Below are 19,264 nucleotides of genomic sequence, written 5' to 3' on the forward strand. Positions count from 1 at the left end.
TGTACAAACCTCAAAGTTCATTATTACCTTATATATTCAAATTTTGATGAACATTTTACTTACCTGAGCTTTGATAAACTTCCTGATATTCCTGTGAGTTCGGCAGCATTCAGTTAATAAACTGAGAACTGGAGTCAGACCTTCTCTATAGCTGCTTCCCTAAAATAAAACCAAATACAAATAAAACATTTTAAGAGCAAACTTTCCTTTTCAAATTCAATGAATACTTCAATAAAGTTCTATATGACAGCCAAAACACAAACTTTACATAAAGAGCCAAATGTTCACCCTCAGATTCACAGCAAATAGCTTGAGATATTCACAGGAATTTGTTCTTTATTTTGAGGTGTTTCTCAGCTTAGTAGGACATCCATATTTGTGCTAAGTACTGGCTGAAAGGTTTATACAAAGCTCAATATATATGCACTTTTTCCTTTAGTGAAAGAGGCCCCTTTTGTGAAAAATCCCTGCAGTCCATACCTTGTCTATTCTCTTCTCCATGAAATCCAGTAAAATCTGAATAGCTCCCATATTCATACCATTGTATTTTATATCTGTTTCCTCTTGGGACGATGGATTAATAAGAACATCCAAGCAAGAAACAGGAACATTGCTTAAGAGGTTGATTGCATTGCTGAAACAGATTTTAAAAATTCATTATTCATTTGGAAGAAAGAATTAAAAACAGAGTACAACCCACCATAAACTGCTTGTACAACTGCAATCAAAAAAAGGCCCCACAACTCAAACAATGCTTTATTTTCTCCTCTCTGGGTTTTAAAGAAGGTGGCCTGCATTATCGCCTGAGTGCTGGGTCTTGGAACAGACAAAGATAAAGAAAGACAAAAAGTTCAAAAAGAAGCAGCACAGGATTACTTCCAGCCTCCACAGTATTCCATCCCATGGATAAGGCACAGCTTCCAGCAGCAAGCTACAGCAGCTGATCTTGCAGGACAGCAGGGGGAACTCTCGCATTGATTTGCAGTAGCCCATTTTTTCCTTGAAACTTAAAACATTTTACCTCATATTCACATTACCAACATTAGTGTGGCAAAACACAATATGGACAACATTTCCTTCTGCTGTAACAGGGGTCCAAAGTGGCCATTTCCTAGGTGCCCTGAAATATTTTCATTTTTATTTAGCTTGCAGTATATATGAAATACAGAAGGCTGTTAACACATTAAAAAAAGACTCAGGTTTATTTACCAAGCACTACCCTTCAGTAACTGGCAGTGCTCTCGCTCTACAACAAAAGGGGAGCATTTCCAAAGAGCCATTAAGTGATTTCAATTAGGCCACAGGGTCCCTCCCTCCTCTCTAATGGAGTAAGGTGGGACTTTGCAAGGATCTCTTGCAGGGTACACATGCTTTGAGTTTGCTATCTACTCTGTTCTCACTATACAGACTTGGGCTTGTACTGTTCCTGAACACTGAGAGAAATTACACAGATGCTGCAAAAATTAGAATTCGGTCATTATTTACTTGTTGATGTCCAACTAAACTTATAAACAGATGTATTTAAAAATGGCACAAAACTATTAAGGTTTACCCAGGCAAACCTTAAAATAGCAATGAACTAATGAGCACTGATGTTTTAAGGACTGGTGAAGTGTTCCAAGAATGGAGAAAACTTTTCAAACAACTTCATTTAAGACTTTTAATAATACCTACTTAGAAGCTGCCCTTTGTTTCTAAGTTATTAATACAATTCTAACAAAGAATTAGCAAAAGAGAAACCAAACCATGGCCATCAGACCATAACAGGATTTCTAACAAATGTGCTGGTTCTGGTTTGATCAGACTGGGTGGCTGTCCCACAGTGTGCCATCTCCTTTTTGCTCTTTCAGTAATTGAAATTCAGACCACTATTACTTTTGGGACCGTTTGTTCTCTTTGTTTTGTTTCTAAATCCTGTTCAAGATATATCTTTTATATCACGGAAGTTATTCCTCTCCAATAATTCAGGAATAGTCAGAAATAAAACAGAAGAAATTCAACAAATATTTGGTGGCTTCAGGCCTTTCATCAAAAGTTCTCTTTTTACCAGTTTCTTATTAAACAACCAAGTTCCCAAACACCTACAAAATTAATTTTCTGGATCACTGTGCCTGAGCTATTCTTTTCAATAAATGAAGCCCAGCTTTCTGATCTTTGTCACTCCACTGACAGTTTTATTTGTGGCAGAGGAGTGTATGAAATTCTCCAGCTACTAGAAGTCAGTGACTATGCACAGATACGCACAATAGTGTTTGCATTCCTACTCCAGGGGGTAGAAATACTGCGTATATTACTCTCCCCTTTTCGGCTTCCTAGAGATCATTAATCACTGCGACATGACATCCACCCACTCATGCTCCCAGCCCCCTCCTGATATGCAAATTCAGAAGCAAAGGCCTATTTAGAGCCAGTGAATGCCTTGATTAAATCCTTGTTAGTAGGCAAAAATGGCACTCACTCTAACATGTGGTACTTTAACTTGTTCATATTCAAACATCAAGTAATGACGCAACAGATCCACAATGGCAATACTGACTACTAAAGCAGTTAAGATAATTTTATGGCTAACTTCTGCTTTTTTGTTAGAAATAGTCACATTGACAATCAGTACATCATGGGTCAGGGCATGTATCCAACACTCAGTGTTCACCTAAAATAAATCCTCAACTTATACATTCGGAGCACAAGCATTCAAATGATGTGCTTTAACAGGCTGCCCAAACCTTTCACTGAAGCATCTTAGGTTTTGCAGATTTGCAAACTTAGGGAAGTGTAAATGATCAGCAATCTTAAGAAATGTATCTCCCTGATGCTTCATAAAGTTTATTCTACATTCACCACTGTTTGTATTTAATTTTATTTTTAATACAGTTTTCATACTTGCCTTAGTGATAGGCTCCAGGAGGAAAGCAGAGCTGGAAGTTGCACTCTGCTCTGATTCACACTTCATCTCTAGCAATAAAGACTGCACGGTCAGAGTTCAGCATGCTGAACAGCCCAAATGATGACACAGCCTCTCTTTTTTAGCTATAGACTGCTGACAACAGTTTTTTACTCATTCATTAGTGCAGCCCCTATCAGGAATTAAGTTTTGCTTGTCCAGATAGATCAGTAGACTGAACTGGGGTCCTCTGATGCAGGCCCCAAATCCCTTTGAGGATTTGCAGGGGCACTGGTGGAAAAGTGTGTTCAATTATTCAGCTTTTATTGCATCCTTCTAGCATTCAAAGACAAAACTCAGGTTCAGAAAAAAAGCTGAAATATTTGAATCACAAAAGTCAAATCCTGAATGGTGCTCTTGTACCACATAGTCAAGATTGAATACCACAAACAATGATGCTATATTTGCTTTATTTACTCTTCAGCTAACTTAACCAGCCACAATTTGCTAACTGAGAGACAAAATTGTTTTCTCAGCACAGTAGACAGACTGAGGCAGTGCTACACTGAGTCTGCGGGAGAAGGGGGAACAGCTGAAGTGATACAAGCCAGTGATGTACTTCTTTCCTGTTTCCCCCTCCCAGAATTATGGCGAGCCTTTGCTTTGACTTGGTGTCTCCACGTGGGCAGCAATGCTACAAAAAATCTCCCTTGCGACTGAAAAAGGCAGGACAGAAATCACACCAACACTACATCATCTTCACAGCTGCCTACTTCTTTATGTAAAGCCCTTTCTGGATCCCAGCTGCAAGTGTTTGCAAAAGCAAAAAGCAAAAGGACCTGCATAACTTGCATCCTTTTGCAATACCACAAGACAAATTTTACACGGCAATATATTCAACTGAGTGATCAGACTAGTCAGATTTCTGAGCAAGGGAACAGATCTTGGGAAGAGCTGTATAATAATTCTTGCAACTCTCTCGTAATTGTTTATTTTATCCAAAACTTTTAATTTCTCCCAGCAGTAGGGATTTTATTCCTGCCAGTCCCTCCCTTAAAGGAGACTGAGAACACAAAGCACCCACCATAAGCAGCAGCAAAGAGAAAACACTAAGTGCCCTTCAGGATACAGCACTAACTTCAGTCCTGGCAACTACTGCAGCAGTATCCTAAATTATTCCAAACTAGTCTGCACCAACTGAGAAGGGCTCTGATGCAGGATTTTAGTGTTCACCTCCCAAGACTGTTGATCTCTAAGAGCTTTCCAAGATTTTAATCAAGGTCATTTAACACTTTCAAGATTGCTGGGTGTGAAAATTTCTATCCTTCTTCCTAGAGACTGGCTCAGAAGACCTTCAAAAGATTCTATAGTTATATATACAGACATCTCTGAAGAAGAAAATGGCAACATTTCAGTGCTGAGGAAAGCTACTGTAATGTCAGGCCCAGTGAACAACTGACCTACTGGGTAAAAAGAACAGTGTCATAAAGAAAGAACAGTAACACTAAACAAAGAACCACTACCTCACCACAAATAATCTGAATTTTGATTGAATTACTGGCTGCCAATACATAACAGTTGGGTGCAGAACTGAGGAAAAAAACCCAAATCACACACCTAAAATTGTACCATTCACTCATCTTTGAAAAAAAAAATAATTATTAGCAAGGAAAATTATTGGCACTTCCAATAAAGCAGCCTAGAACTATTGGGATAAAAGATCAACTTGTTACTTCCATCCCAATCCATCAGAAATGCAAAACTTATATCTAGAAATCACAAAATGTAGTATTTCCATCAGCTTCTGTGCAAAACAACAGAAGATGCATTCCACTTCAATTTGAACTACAAAAAGGTAAGCTTCATTTTTCAGTGACAGAAAATAACAACCTTGCCAGCCACATTCTCTCTGGAAAACTGGTATGTTTAAAAAATGTTTGAGGAAAACAGCTTTCATCAAAAAAAGATTAACAATATTAACTCAAAATAAATTCAGGTTTCATTGTTTCTCAGATTTCCACTTTAGTTTTTAGGCAAAGTAATTTCTATTTAAAAAAACCAACCAAACAAAAAACTTTTAACATAGATTGGTTCTGCAATTCTACCAACCTGTGCAACTCTTCAGTTTTTTCTTCAGTAGGGCCCGTGGTTAATAAGCAGTGTCGAAGGATGGCAGCCATGTAACGAAATTGATGAGATTCATTCTATATAAATATAAATTATGAAGATATTTTTTCATTTTGAAGATTGCAAGTGAGGGTTTCAGGTCACTAGAATAATAAAAGTTAAAGATGGAAAATACCTATTAGATCATAACAACCATCCCTATCAATAAAAGGATTGTACCTTAGTGTTCACTGAATGCTTAATGCTACATAACTCTCATAAGCTGACTTTGAACCACGCCTTGTAAAACTCAGTGGGAAGTTTTTTCCAGTTAAATCAGCCTTCATTACTAGAAAACCCAGTGTTTGCTGAATTCCATACTGCTATTCCTAACATACCACTCTCTTCCTTCTTGCATTTACACCAGGCCACCTCTTTATCCATTTATATTATGCATGTTCTTCATTTAATTTGTCTTCTCCTCATTTAGGCCTTTTGCTGCCAAGTTTCATTCCCTCCACCCAGTCTCTCTTTTTCCAATTCCCTTGTTTCTGCTCCCTTGGTATCTTTCCTCCATGCCATTAATAACTTCTCAGCAGCCTCACTTGCCTTACCTTTTCTCCTCTCCAAGCAATCCCCCCTTCCAATCTCCCACAAAACAGCAGGCACACAAAAGTACACCAGTAACTGTAACCATTTAACTGTGTATCATTGTCCTCACTCTTTTTCAACAGCTCTTCTTGGCATCTATCATAAGTGATGGAGTGTTTGACCTGGCACAAACCACCCTCTACAAAATCGTCTTTTGTAGCATCAGCATCCAAATCTGCCAGCTATACCACCTGCAGGTTTTGTCTGGCTTTGCTACTTTGAAACCATCTCCAGCCATTAAATACCGGTGCTCCAAATGGTTCTCTCCAAGCTAGGATGGATCTTGTCTAGCTTTCCACCCACATGCCCAACCTCTCTGCTCTCCTTTTATTTTCCATGTGTTGTGTTTGGAATCTCTTCAAATTCTGCATCTTCAGCCCACTTCATTAACACGCCTTTCACTCTTCTTCCAGACCATTAAAATTGCCACCAGAATATTCACTAAGCAGAATGTCACCTAACATCTGGCTAACAGCTAGCAGCCACTAAAAATTTACTTAATTTAAAAGTTCCCTGCTTTCAGGAGTTTCTAGTAAAGTGTTATTATCTAAGCTTTATTTCAAAATGCAAATAAGCTTCTCCTGCCCTGGGATGTCTTTAACTCTCATTTGAAAAAAAAAAAAAAAGAAAAAAGAAAAAAGCTGCATGCATGCTTGGGATATTAAGGAGGAAAAGACAGTGAGCTGGGTTTTTACATCTCTCCAGATTCAGTATTTTATACGTAAACCAACTTCCAGACAGCAAGAGCATACCTCTCAAGAGGTGAACATGTAATACAGTTTCTTTTCCCAGCTTTCCATATAACTGTGTTACATGCTTTTTTTACCTCCAAAACAATCACTTGTCTATACAAAGAACTTTGGTAAAGTTAAAGATACTTTTAATAAGGGTCCAAGTCAGGAATATAAACAGAAGAAAGAAACCTCATGTTCTTTATATTTCCTTGAAACTCAAATATTAGTTTCTCTGACCCCTCCAACACTTACATTTCGGGATTTCCTATTCAGCGTATCCTTGAGACATTAAAGCAAAGAATAAACTTCCAACTTTGCTCAAGTTTTACATTCCTTAAAGTTATAATTAATGTCTGATTTACTGCTTAGTCCAACACACTAAGGAGAACAACTATTTAGAAGTTTTAACTACTGTAGAATTTTGATCAGCATTATATGCTGCTTATTTATCATGTCCAGTGGAAAGTAGATAACACTGTTCTAGAGACTATGATGCGGACTAAAAAGAAAGGTTCCCTATATAATCCTCCTGCTTTAGCACATACTCAGGTTATTCAGCAAAGTTCCCCTTGTAATTTCTGTCTATAAATTTAAGGATGCAACACCTAGGAAGCATATTTATCTAAGAAAAAAAAAAAAAGATCTGACTTAATAACGAAAACAAACCAAGATAAACCTTATTCATAAGACATAACAATGAAAGTGTACTTGGCTCTTCATCTTAAAAGATGACATCCACTCGCTGGCTCTTGCAGGCTAAACAAAATCAATTGAAAAAAGCACTTCAGCTAAGCCTTACCTTGCTGTGGACATTCCAACTGTCAAGTGTTACATTAAATAGAGCCTTTAGCGCCTCAATGGCACAATCTGTCTCTTGCAAAGACAGAGGAGGCCTGTCACGATCTTCTGCTGCTTTATATTCTTCTGTCCATCTTACACTCAGGGAACTCTCCAAAGCCTGAGTCAAAACCTGCACCCCTTGTAGTTCCTGACGCAGCTGTGCTCTAATATCTGTGTGCAGAAGTGACAAGAGGAAGAGGAGACGCAAATCAAAGCACTTAATGTCATCAACCAGCTGTCGGTCCTTACATTTCTGCAGAAGATTGCAGAGCATTGCTGCAAGATTCAGTTCCAAACTGAGCTTCTGTGCAACTGAACTATTAAAAATTATGTTACAGAGGCATTTTAAGGCTTCTACTATCACAGGAAATTCAGATACTCTCTCCAGAGGATCTTCCACAGTGTCCAGCTTTGCTAGCTTCATAAGGATCTGCATGTTCCTCTTTGTGGTTACAGGCATTAAAACCTTCTTGTCCCTTGACAGAATTCGGAGGGCCTCCAGGCAGGCAACTTGACATGAAGTTTTTGTGTCTTTTTCCAGGATGTTTAGAATTCCCTCACACAGTTTCTAGGCAAACACAACAAACAAAAAGAGAACAGTTTCAGTGTCAAAATATTGGCGGCAATAAGAAACTACTTTGCTAAGTTTCCATATAACTTTCGAGGTTTTATCTAACTTGAGAAACTAAGTATTCTATATTAGTGCTTCAAAATATGAACTGTTACCAAAGGCTGCCAGAGAGCACAAAAAGCAGCTTTCCTCATGAGCACAATCCAAATACATCAATGTTTGCAAAAGCATTAAGCCAAAATGTTATCTGTTACCCACCACTGCCAGTTACACTATCAGGACTAAAAACTCCAGAAGAATAACAAAGCTAGAGAGAAGTGAAAGCTTTTAAAAATATGTCAAAGTACAACAGCCACACCTACAGCACTTGCAGAATTTTAAGTTAAGGTTGTTTCAGTCAGAAGGCTGGGAGAAACAGAAACCAAAATAACTGCTACTTCACATACAAGGATTAGTACTCCATGTTTGGTAACAGCTATAATTTGGGTGGCCACTTCAACCTCATCGACAGACTTCTCCCATTTTAAGTACAACTCTCAGAAATAACACCTCTGACAGAAACATAATGCAGTTTTACTTGAAGGCAGATTGTAGCAGTTTTACCAAACCAGCAAAGCTGCTGCTTTATCAACACAGATTGTTCTTGATGTCAAAATAGTTCACGGATTTCCTATACCAACAGGACTGCAGGGGTAAAAAAATCACATAAATGCAGCATGAGAAAATACAACGCTCCAACAATCTGTAGGTCAGGACTGTAACACCTGAATTACAGAAGTATTACCTTTTATAAGACAGAAATGGACAACCAATCAAACAGGAGAAAAGAGAGGCAGAAAAGATTGCTTGATGTGAAAGGACTCCTATGGGTTTTCATGCCTTACACTCAGGACAACACTACTCCTCATGGGTACTAGAGTCAGAAGTACAGCCACAAAGAAGTTCCCAATACAGAAACTGCACTGTACCTCCCAGGACACAGTTCCTCCATGCTCCTCTCCTCCCCAGCTTGGTGTCTTTACCACCAACATAAATTACCAAAGAAGCCAGAGCAGCCACTGAGTGGAAGAGGCCTAGCGCAGAAGTCTGCTTAGGACCCAAAATTCATATTGTGATCTCAGGCAGTCTGCATCAAGAAAGTGATTACAAAAAGCATACGAATGCTACTAAAGAATAAAATGGTTCTTGGGGAATGGTCTCTGGATTTCCCTTTTCACCATCACCCCAATGAAAAAGTGAGGAGCACAGAAGCCCATAACCCTGACACAAAGTTCAAAACAAAGGTTCCACTTGGGACATCTAAGCCAATACTATTACTGTGATGACTTACAATTACAGCAAAAATTATAAAATTAATAACAAACATTAAGTCTAAAGCACATCTAGAACAAACACTCCAGAAGAATATGGGTGAAAACAATATTTCTTTTAACTTCAAAAATATTAAAAGAAAATCTGTAAACAATGTCAAACAGTAGGAACTCACAATATGACTTCTAATATGTTTGTTCCAAAACCACCACCCAGACAATCAAGATCTTGACTGCACTTCCACAGCCCTGACTAGATTAATCCAGTTAGAGTCTGAAAACAAAGAATGAGCCCCGCCTCTTATCACATAGGCAACATAAGAAAACTTTATCCGAATATCAGAGACACAACAACACTAAAGACCCCATATGTGACCACCTGTACAGGCACATAGGTACTTACTGTAGCTGGAAAAAGATACTAAAGTGGAAAGTTCTCAGAGTTCTTCACCACTAACCTAATGCTGCTCACACAGATCTGCACAACTCCCTGACTTAAGCATGGTATGCTAGACTTGCACTAGATGTGCCTGAAAGTGGCATTTGGGAAGTGTTTTTAAAAATGCCCAAAACAAAAAATCACCAGCCTAGATCCACCGTCAAATTAGTCACAGCTCAAGTTTTTTCTAACCTTTCTTTCTAACCTTTCTGTTGTGGAGTTTTCCATACAACTAACTCTGCTTTGCAAGCTGAAGTGTACAGTCTGTTTGGTTTTGAGGAATAACACACCTGAATGGACAGTTCACAGAACTGCAGAAAAATGCTAGTTTATTCTGTTTCAACTTGACTTAGCAGTTAACTGTCTTGCTTGTTGGTAACAGCTGCTACAAAGTGGTCTGTAACAATTTATCCAAATTCTGAACACTCATTTGATTACAAAGAGACCAAGACACTCAAATATTGACTTTTTTTCCCCGTATGTTTTACCCACCTGCTGCTATGAAAGTATCACTGCAAAATGTCAAAAGTACTGCAGGAGGGATCCCAAAGGGCACCAACCTCCGGCTGACTTGCTATGAGAGGTGGAAGTCTAACCTTCCCTCCATACAGTAAATTATATGCAATTTAATTAAAAAACAAAATCATCTCAAATCATCTTGGCTTCAAATCTTAGTGAAACACAGCACCAGAAGAGTCTTAACTCTGAATAGTTGTACTAAAGATAGATATTAAACAGAACTTTTTTGTTTTTTGAGATTTAGCAACCTGCTTACAACTCAACTGCTGACAAAGTTCTCTGGAGTTAAGACCCAGTGAGCCATCAAGAGTGATTTTAGAGGAAGCAGCAATCGGTCAGGATATCTGTGACAGTGAACCACTGCTGGTTGATCCCAAGAGCCATCAGCACCTCAGGAAAAGCTGGAGTATCTGATTATAATGGCAGAACTATCCATGGAAAGATTAACCCTATTAGGAAATTGCTTTGAAGACAAAACCAAATGCCATACAGCACACTTTCTGTTTTGCCTTGATGGTACAAGGGAAATTATGCACAAAGAGAAACAGGAAGAGATGTGACCACAACAACATCAGTATGAGTTTCATTTTCTTTAGGTGGTGCTTTTTCTACCACCCTGTAGACCATTAGCATGGCATAAACTAAGGGGCACAGATTTCATTTATGTGGCTGGAAACAAAAGCAAGTGAAAATTTAGACAGGAAGATACCTCCCCCTTTCACAACATGATCATTGTTCCAGTTTCAGGGGCTTTGTTGCTACCCTTTAGGCCACTGCAAGATTTTAACATTTCTTTGTTTGGATTCTAACATTTCTGCCCTTTTTAGAATCCAAACAACAACATCAGGTAACATGCTGACTTTCAACATCCAGATAACATTTTGACTTTCATCAACCATGCTACAGCAAGCAATGTTTTTTATATACTTTTTCACAGACTCAAGGCAGTTTCCAGTTTTAACTTTTTTTATTGTAAAATTGTAATATTGTAAAAAATTAATTTATCTGAAATTTCAGCTTTTGTGCTAATAGTAAGATTAACACAAAACAACGTACACCATTCCTTTTGTCTATGCTGTAGTGTTAAATCTTGTGTTACAACAGGAAGGCCAGAAAAACCCATTTGTCATCTTGACAAATAAACTATTAACCCATTTTGGTCCTTCATCTTGACAGCATGAAGTCTTGATGCTAAGAAGCAACATAGCCCAGTAGAAAAAAGCCTCTCCTGAGATACAAGAGACCTGTGTTTTCTCCCTGCTCAGCCACAGACATGCTGTGTGGCTTTGGGCCAATATAATTTCTTCGCTTCTGTTATCTTCTATCTTTCTTCACAGGCTGATTAGGCTGGGGGGAAGGGAGGGGAAGGAAAGGGGAGCACAACTCTTCAGTTTCTGTGTTTAAGTGTCTGTTAGGTTTCAGAGCTAAGTATCCATGGCAGTGAGAAAGTAAGCCCAAGAACATTTGAAATGTTAGTTACAACTTTCATTTCTCTGGAAGTCAAGACAACACTTACATAATATGTATCATCAAGTGTGCTGAATAACAGGACAATGAGATAACCTCCCCAAGAAGGCCATGCCAAATTTTTGCCTAGTCTTTGTGGACAGATGTGGGTGGGGAGGAAAGGTGTATACTTGCATTCCTGAGGATTCAGCCTGCTTCCTTTTGAGCACTTCATTGCTGAGCCCTCACTGACAGCGGGAGGTTGGCTATTTGGCAGGAGCCTGCCAGCTCTGACATGGCACAGCTCCAAGCTGAAGGTCTGAACTAGTGACAGTACCACAATTCCGCAGGTGAGGTGAGGAGCACACTGAGCAATGCCTCTTGCCAGGACTGGTGGATTAAACACTTGTTTCAGAGTCACAGAAAGGTGAAACCCTGCATAGCTGCACTCACAGCAGACCCTGCTCACCCCACTGGACAGGGAGAGGGAGAATCCTTTCATCCTCTGTAATCCCATGGTGAAAGAAGGATGTTAAAAGGAGAGATGGGTTTCATGAACCTTAAGAGGTTTCAGTAAAAGCTGAAAAATGCTGGCTGGGAATGGGCAGGACCAGAGGGAATTAAAACAAATGCTCAGTATTAATGAAGGATACTTAGTACTTTTTTCCTCTCACAGACTGGTAGTCCCTTAAGGGGTTTTGCTGAAGTCAGAACAGTAACAACAGCAACTAATACTAAGATACCACACAGAATGCTCAGCGGAGAACTTGAGCTTAATATTTTTACAGTACACTTCTTTAAAAGCTTGCCCCAAATTTACTGGGAGGAGAAAAATTGTGCCTTGGTGGCTGCAGGAACCTTCAGACCTCCCTGAAGCAACAGCACTGCCTAAGAATGAGGTTCTTCTAAGATTCAGAGAGTGACAGCATCTTGCTCCACCAACATACTTCATTCCTTCCATCCTTCCAGAGTTAAAATATGGTACTGTCCACAGACTTAGAGACTATCTTCCCACACGATGAATTTAACTGCTAGAGAAAGCCCCACAATACTTTTGATATGATTTACCACCAGCTATTTCAACACCTTGAAAACACTCAGTGATGATATGGAAAAAGACTGTTTTGGTGATTTTCTTCCCACTGAATTTTAGATCAATCATGTTCAAAGTGAACCTAGACAATAACTCAAGAACAATGGTCTCAAATTCTGAAGATTTCTACTAAGAGACCCAACACAGTAAGCTGGACCTAGTACAGCAGAAAACAGATGCTGCAAGTACTACAAAAGATGAAGCAGACAGAAAGGTATGGAGCTGAAGAAGAAATAGTTCAGTCATGTCAGTTAAGAATATGGTCTGTATGTCATATTCTTACATTTGGCTACACCTTCCCTTTCTTCCTCTTCTTCTTGCAAACTCAGTGCTTTCATTCAAATTAAAAAGCCTTACTTGCCATCTTGGCCAGATTTTACTTCATCTGTTATAACACAGCAAATGGTGATATAAAGGTGTCATATCACAGCTGTGGCATGCTACAACCAACCAGGTAATCAGTGCTGAGAGATTTCCAGGGCACAAACAGTACTGTAATTTTCTTACCATTTGAAGTCTGTAAACAGCACAAATGTGTTGCTACTTCAGAAAGAGTACAGTAATTTCACGAATACAAGCCGCACCAATTTGACCAAAATTTTGGTGGAAACCCAGAAGTGCGGCTAATATTCCGGGGCGGCTAATACATTAACAAAATTCTAAAAGCTGCCAACACGGAAGTGAGAGCCCGCGGCAGCCCCAAGCCAAGCTGGAGCCCGGCCAGCCCCGGTTGAGGTGGGAAAGCCTGGCAGAGGCGGGGCCAGCAGTGTGGGGGGCGGGCGGCAGAGCCTGAGTCAGCAGGGCGGGGCAGGGGGGCGGCAGAGCCCGGGCGAGCAGGGCGGGGGAGCCCGGGAGAACTGGGGCTAGCAGTGCAGGGGAGCATGGCAGAAGCAGGAAGGCCGACGGGTGGGGCTGCCTGGCAGTGGGGGAAGCCCAGCAGAATCGGGGCCAGCAGCGTGGGGGAGCCCGGCGGTGCGGGGGCCTGCAGTGCCGGCCAGGGCGAGGAAACGCGGCGGCGGTGCAGATGGGAGGGGGCGGCCGGCGAGCCTGGCAGCGGCGGCAGCGGCTGGCCCGCCGGCAGGGCGAGTACGTGAACGCAGCGGCGACGCGGCCGGCATGCCTGCCAGCGGCGGCAGTGGCTGGCCCGCCGGCAGGGCTAGGGAACGCGGCGCAGCCAGCGAGCCGGGCGGTGGCGGCGGCAGGCCGCCGGCAGGGCTAGGGAACGCGGCGCGGCCCGGCCGGCGAGCCGGGCGGCGGCAGGCCGCCCGCAGGGCTAGGGAATGCGGCGCGGCCGCCGAGCCGGGCGGCGGCAGCCCGCTGGCAGGGCTAGGGAATGCGGCGCGGCCGCCGAGCCGGGCGGCGGCAGCCCGCCGGCAGGGCTAGGGAACGCGGCGCGGCCAGCGAGCCGGGCGGCGGCGGCGGCAGCCCGCCGGCAGGGCTAGGGAACGCGGCGCGGCCGCCGAGCCGGGCGGCGGCAGCCCGCCGGCAGGGCTAGGGAACGCGGCGCGGCGCGGCCGGCGAGCCGGGCGACGGCAGCCCGCCGGCAGGGCTAGGGAACGCGGCAGCGGGGCGGTGCTGACGGGAGAGGGGGGCCAGCGAGCCCGGCGGCAGCGGCAGCACCACCCGGCCAGCCCCGCCGAGCCGTGGCGCTGAGCTGGGCTACCCGGCCCCGTCGGCAACCATGAGCGGGCCGAGCCTTCCTGGCCCCGCCCCGAGCCAGTAAAGCCCGCTATGCCGCGATCCTGTTACTAATTGGCCAATTTGTGAAAGCTGCGCACGGATTCTCGCGACGAACGAAAGTGCGGCTAATATTCGGGGTGCGGCTTATCTATTGACAAAGACAGCAACATTGTCGAGGCACCGGAAGTGCGGCTTATAATCCGTGCGGCTTGTATTCGTGAAACTACTGTATTTGGCCCTGACAAAGTACAAATAATTGAAAGTAAAGCTATTAAATAAGGATCAAGTGGTCCAAAAAATCCTTTCCTTTTTGTATTAGGACATGAGCTTGAGCTGAAGCACCTGCTGTGCCACAGAGGGAGACACTACACGCGACAACTCTCTCTAAGGTGACTGCCTGGTCAAGTTACAGTAATTTCACGAATACAAGCCGCAGCAATTTGACAAAAATTTTGGTGGAAACCCGGAAGTGCGGCTAATAGTTGGGGGCGGCTAATATGTGAATAATTTTCTGACATTTACAACCCCAGACGTGCCAGCCAGGGCGCTGAGCCAAGCACCTGCCAGTAAAAGCCGGCATTCCGCGATTGTTACAGTGTTACTGTGTTGCCCTGGCTCCCTGCAGGCAGCACGGGGGGCGGGGAGAGAGGCGGGAGAGCTCTCTTTCCTCCTCTGCCACAGCCCAGGGGAGGAGCGGGGGGGGCGCCGCCATTGCCGCGGCTCGGAGAGGACGGAGGGGGGCCGCGCCGCCATTGCCGCGGCCCGGGAAGCCGACGGGGGCCCTGCGCCGCCATTGCCACGTCTCGGGGAGCCGACGGGAGCCCCGAGCAGCCATTGCCGTGGCTCGGGGAGGAGGCGGGGTGCTTTGTCCGCGCCCGCCGCTGGCGCCACGGGCGCGGGAAAGCTCCGTCCCTGCCCGCCGCCGCTGCCGTAGGAGCGGGGAAAGCTTCGTCCCTGCCTGCCACCGCGGGGCAGCGCCGACCCGGGGTGACCGAGCCCAGTGGCAGCGGCGGCCGGCCCCGAGCGGCAGCACCGGGCTGGGCCACCTGGCCCCGTCAGCAGCCCCTAGCGGGCCGAGCCTGCACAGCCTTAGCTCAGCCGGTAAACGCCGCCCTCCCGCGGTTCTGTTACTAATTGCACGCGGGTCCTCGCTGCGAACGACAGAGCGGCTTATATTCGGGTGCAGCTTATTTATGGACAAAAAATGAAATATTTGCCAACACCCAGAGATGCGGCTTATACTCAGTACGGCTTGTATTCGTGAATTTACTGTAATAGATATTATTTTTCTGGAGTGGATTCCAGAACAGACCTAAAGAACCAACAGTTCGTCTCAACCACACTATGGTGCTGTGAAGTGTTGCAGTTCTGAAGACTCAACTTTCCCAGCAAAACACTGTCAACAACTTCTTCACTGCTTGAGACAAATATTTTAAATTTCTAAGAGCTCGTTAAGCTCCTCAGAAACAACACCACTGCCTTAATTTCAGCTGCTATTTCAGAACACATTTACTTCTGGTTGGCAATTTCTATACTGTTTACACACAGAAACTGAAAACAGGCTTCCAGAAATGCGTATTTTTTATTAGTATATAATAAGTTAAGAAGGATTGGCACTGACCTGATGTGCCTGGAGTCCAAGTGGATCTTCCAGTTCAACACAGATTGCCATCTGATTTATATCCAGAACACTCACCACAGACAAGCCAAGGCAGACAAACACATCATTAAACAAGCAACCAGGACAAATACAAGGACAGCTCACATTACAACCTTGTCTTTTTATCACAGTTGTGATGTATTACAGTCCTGTGGCTATGTCCAGATAGACAAGCTTGATAGCGTTACCTCTCTTCCTGTCTTCCAGAGGACACAACCTACTTTCCTCCTGGAATTCAGTATCACAAACTCACTGCTGATTTAGTTAGGTTGTAGCCTAAAAGCATCATGTTTTGATCGTCATATGTCACTGCAGAACAATTTACTCAGTCCAACTGACCCAGTTTCTCATCAAGCCATAGTTCTGGCCTTTCTATCTTTTGTATTTTCAGCACCACACTGGTGTGCATGGGTTGTTTAAAAAAAAAAAAAAATCCATATACTGTATCACTTATATTCATCTCTCCAAATTCATTGTCTTTATGTGGCTTTTGACAATTTGGCTTCTGCTCTCTTCTCCTTTCCTGTGTTCTGTAGTTGGCAATCAATTTTTCAGACCAGACATTTGCTCATTTGCAACATAAAAAGGGATGGTAGGGATGGTGAGGGAAGAGAGGTAAGAACACCAAGTCCAGATCCCAGTTGAGTTCCTCTACAGATCAGAAAGGACATACACAGTCCATCACATCACTGAGTGTGTCTGCTTTGAGTAAAGCCATAGATAAATTAAAGCTAAGAGGTCCTTGAGTCCTCTGTGTAACAAGGAATTGCAACTGAAGATTAAAGTACAAGCAACTGATGGGTTTGCAAAAGACTGCCAGACTTCTCATCCCACCCATTTCTACCAGAAAAAAACATAATACCTTAAAATACTTAGATTTTGCATAAGATCGTGGAATGAAATGATGTGTGCCAAATTTCAGACAAGCTATCCTTGTAGGAACCTTACAGTTCTGATTCCAAGCTTTAAGTTTATTCCACAAATAGCAGAAACATACAGCCTCAATCACTAATGAACATTTTCTGAATAAATGTGCAAATCAGCCCCAAAGTTAATTACACAACAGAAAGGAGGAGCTTGTAATTACGTATTACACCCTAAAAATAATAACAGGAGAAATAAAAAATTCCACATCCAAGCTTTAAATGTAAGGTTGTGGATGGATCCCAAGGGGTGTATTAAGCCCTACCACACCTGGACAACTCAATTCACACTTCCCAGCTTTGACACCTGACTTGTACGAACGATATCTCACTGATTGCAGCCACCTTTGGAATAATGGGCTTCTGCAACCCTGTCTTCCTTACAGCCTAATAGCTTTCTTCTGTACTTATCCCTTCGTCTTAATCCCTAGTGTTGTTTAAACACCTCGCATAGACAAGAAATACATCTGTCATACTGTGACCTGCTGAGAAGAGAGAAAACAGAAAACTCTATGGCAAAATTTTACCTCAGTAGATATAGAAGAGTATCTCTACCCTTATTCCTCCACCTCATCTCAACTCTGTACCCAGCAAAATCATTTACAGTTTCTGTAACTACTTTCATTCAAGAGTGGGGGCTTTGCAAGGGGAATTTCTCTTTCAGAAAAAAAAGGGAATGTGTAGTTGTCATGTCTCTTGGACTGAAAAAGCAAAAATTCAAATATAACTTTATACTCATTGCTTGCACCATTTCACAATGGTAGGCTTAGTTAAGAGACTGCCTTTACTCTTTTATACCTCTACATTGAGGTATGCAGCTCAGCAGCCTGTTTTACTCACCTTTCTTTTGTCTTCATCTGCAGGGTCAAATTTGAAAGTGCCCCGATTCTGTAAGTAAAGACAAGAGGTTGTGTTTGTTACATGCACAGCAGCTGCTGAGGATGTAACACCTGCAAAACGTTCAAAACTTCAGCAGTCTGGTAAAACTCAGCTTCAAAAAATGAGGCTACAACCATGTCATCCTTTTCCCATCCTCTCCAACAACAAAAGCTTCAGCAAGTGACTCCAATGAAGAATTTCACAATTACTACCAGTGCAGAGCAAGCTTTTATCTGTGGGATGTGCATCAACCACCTCACACATGGCACTTGACAGGGTGAAAAATGAGTGAGATTGCCTTGTGTTTTACACATATCTCATCACCCAGATTCTTCCCCAAGCAGATCTTGCTTACAAGCTTTTGACTGCTCTGACTGTTCCAAACTGGAGCTACCACAGCATCATCTTGCCCAGAAAACAACGAGTACAAATCAAATAAGCCTTGCTACATAAACTACCAGTTTCTGTGTTCTGGCAGCCTCCGAAACACCTTACCAAGGTATTCGTTTCCACTGGTACAGTTAAACACAAGATAGATGTGGTCTAACAAGTCCTTATTTTTTATTGAACACTTCAAACAGCAGTGAAATATTACTCATATGGCAAAAGTTATTCAGCCAGACAAAGAAAACAGCACTAATACCAGACAACTCTTGTAACATTTTAAAACTTCCAATCTAAACAATCAATCATGATGAACAATTTCCAAAAAAATTAAAATCTCAATTTCTACTTCTAATATACAACTTGCTAGTGACTATACATCATGCAAGTGACTGGGAAACAAAAGTGACTTTCCATAGCACATTCATGGCCTTCTTATCTTTCATGACCCAAGTTCACAGTTACACAGAAAGGCCTTGGACATCTACCAACCACCAAAGGTTACCAACATCAGTTACAGCCTTAAGGATGGTAGGAAAATCATTCTCTTCCTCCCTCAATAGCAGGCAAATAATCCCCTTGCTCTCTCTTACAGGGCTCCCAACAGGACCACAGGAGTTCAGCAACATGCCAATCAAAAGCAGGTGAGGATTAAATGATGAGCAGTTAACCAAGAGAATGCAGCTTTGATGTTTGCACATGAACATCTTTGGGAATTTACAAAAGCAATGTAGTGAGAACAAGCCTAAGCAGTACAGGAACAGATTTGGAATAACCACTGCAAATGGGACAGCACAGAGAAGCACCAATAGGCCTATTCATTTCTCTCATTATGGTTATTCTATAGGCACCTGCACCTTGGAACTACACTTGATCCATCCTTTCTTTTTAATTAAAGCATATTTAATTTGTTATTTGGAAAAAACCTAAGGAAACCAAAAACTCTGGAAACTGGAGACTGCCCAGTCTTTGCTGGCCCATAGACAAAGTGCCAGTAACAAAGTGTACAAAAAAGAGATGGAAGAAATATTATTAAAAAGTTTGAACAAGAAACACAGTAAGAGCAATGTCATACTGAGACAGCATTACAGTTTCTCATCCCACTCCAAAAGAAGTATTTAACTACACATTTAACTCCAAGACTTAAT

The 19,264-nt window shown here is 42.5% G+C and overlaps 1 protein-coding gene across 2 annotated transcripts in view; it reads right to left on the minus strand.

Moving 5' to 3' along the window:
• Nucleotides 1–19,264, minus strand: part of RIC8B (RIC8 guanine nucleotide exchange factor B) — a 33,390-nt gene that overhangs the window by 12,428 nt on the left and 1,698 nt on the right. The window contains exons 2-6 of one of the 2 annotated variants that reach the window (XM_033058305.1): nt 17,694–17,741; nt 7,172–7,780; nt 4,991–5,085; nt 481–634; nt 64–159 (exon numbers count right to left, since the gene is read on the minus strand). In XM_033058305.1, the coding sequence (XP_032914196.1) occupies nt 64–159; nt 481–634; nt 4,991–5,085; nt 7,172–7,780; nt 17,694–17,741 (1,002 nt within the window). Of the gene's footprint in view, nt 1–63; nt 160–480; nt 635–4,990; nt 5,086–7,171; nt 7,781–15,891; nt 15,987–17,693; nt 17,742–19,264 lie in introns of those variants that run through there. The other variant, XM_033058306.2, reaches the window with a different exon arrangement.

This window comes from Catharus ustulatus, chromosome 4, assembly GCF_009819885.2.
Source record: "Catharus ustulatus isolate bCatUst1 chromosome 4, bCatUst1.pri.v2, whole genome shotgun sequence".
NCBI lineage: Eukaryota > Metazoa > Chordata > Aves > Passeriformes > Turdidae > Catharus > Catharus ustulatus.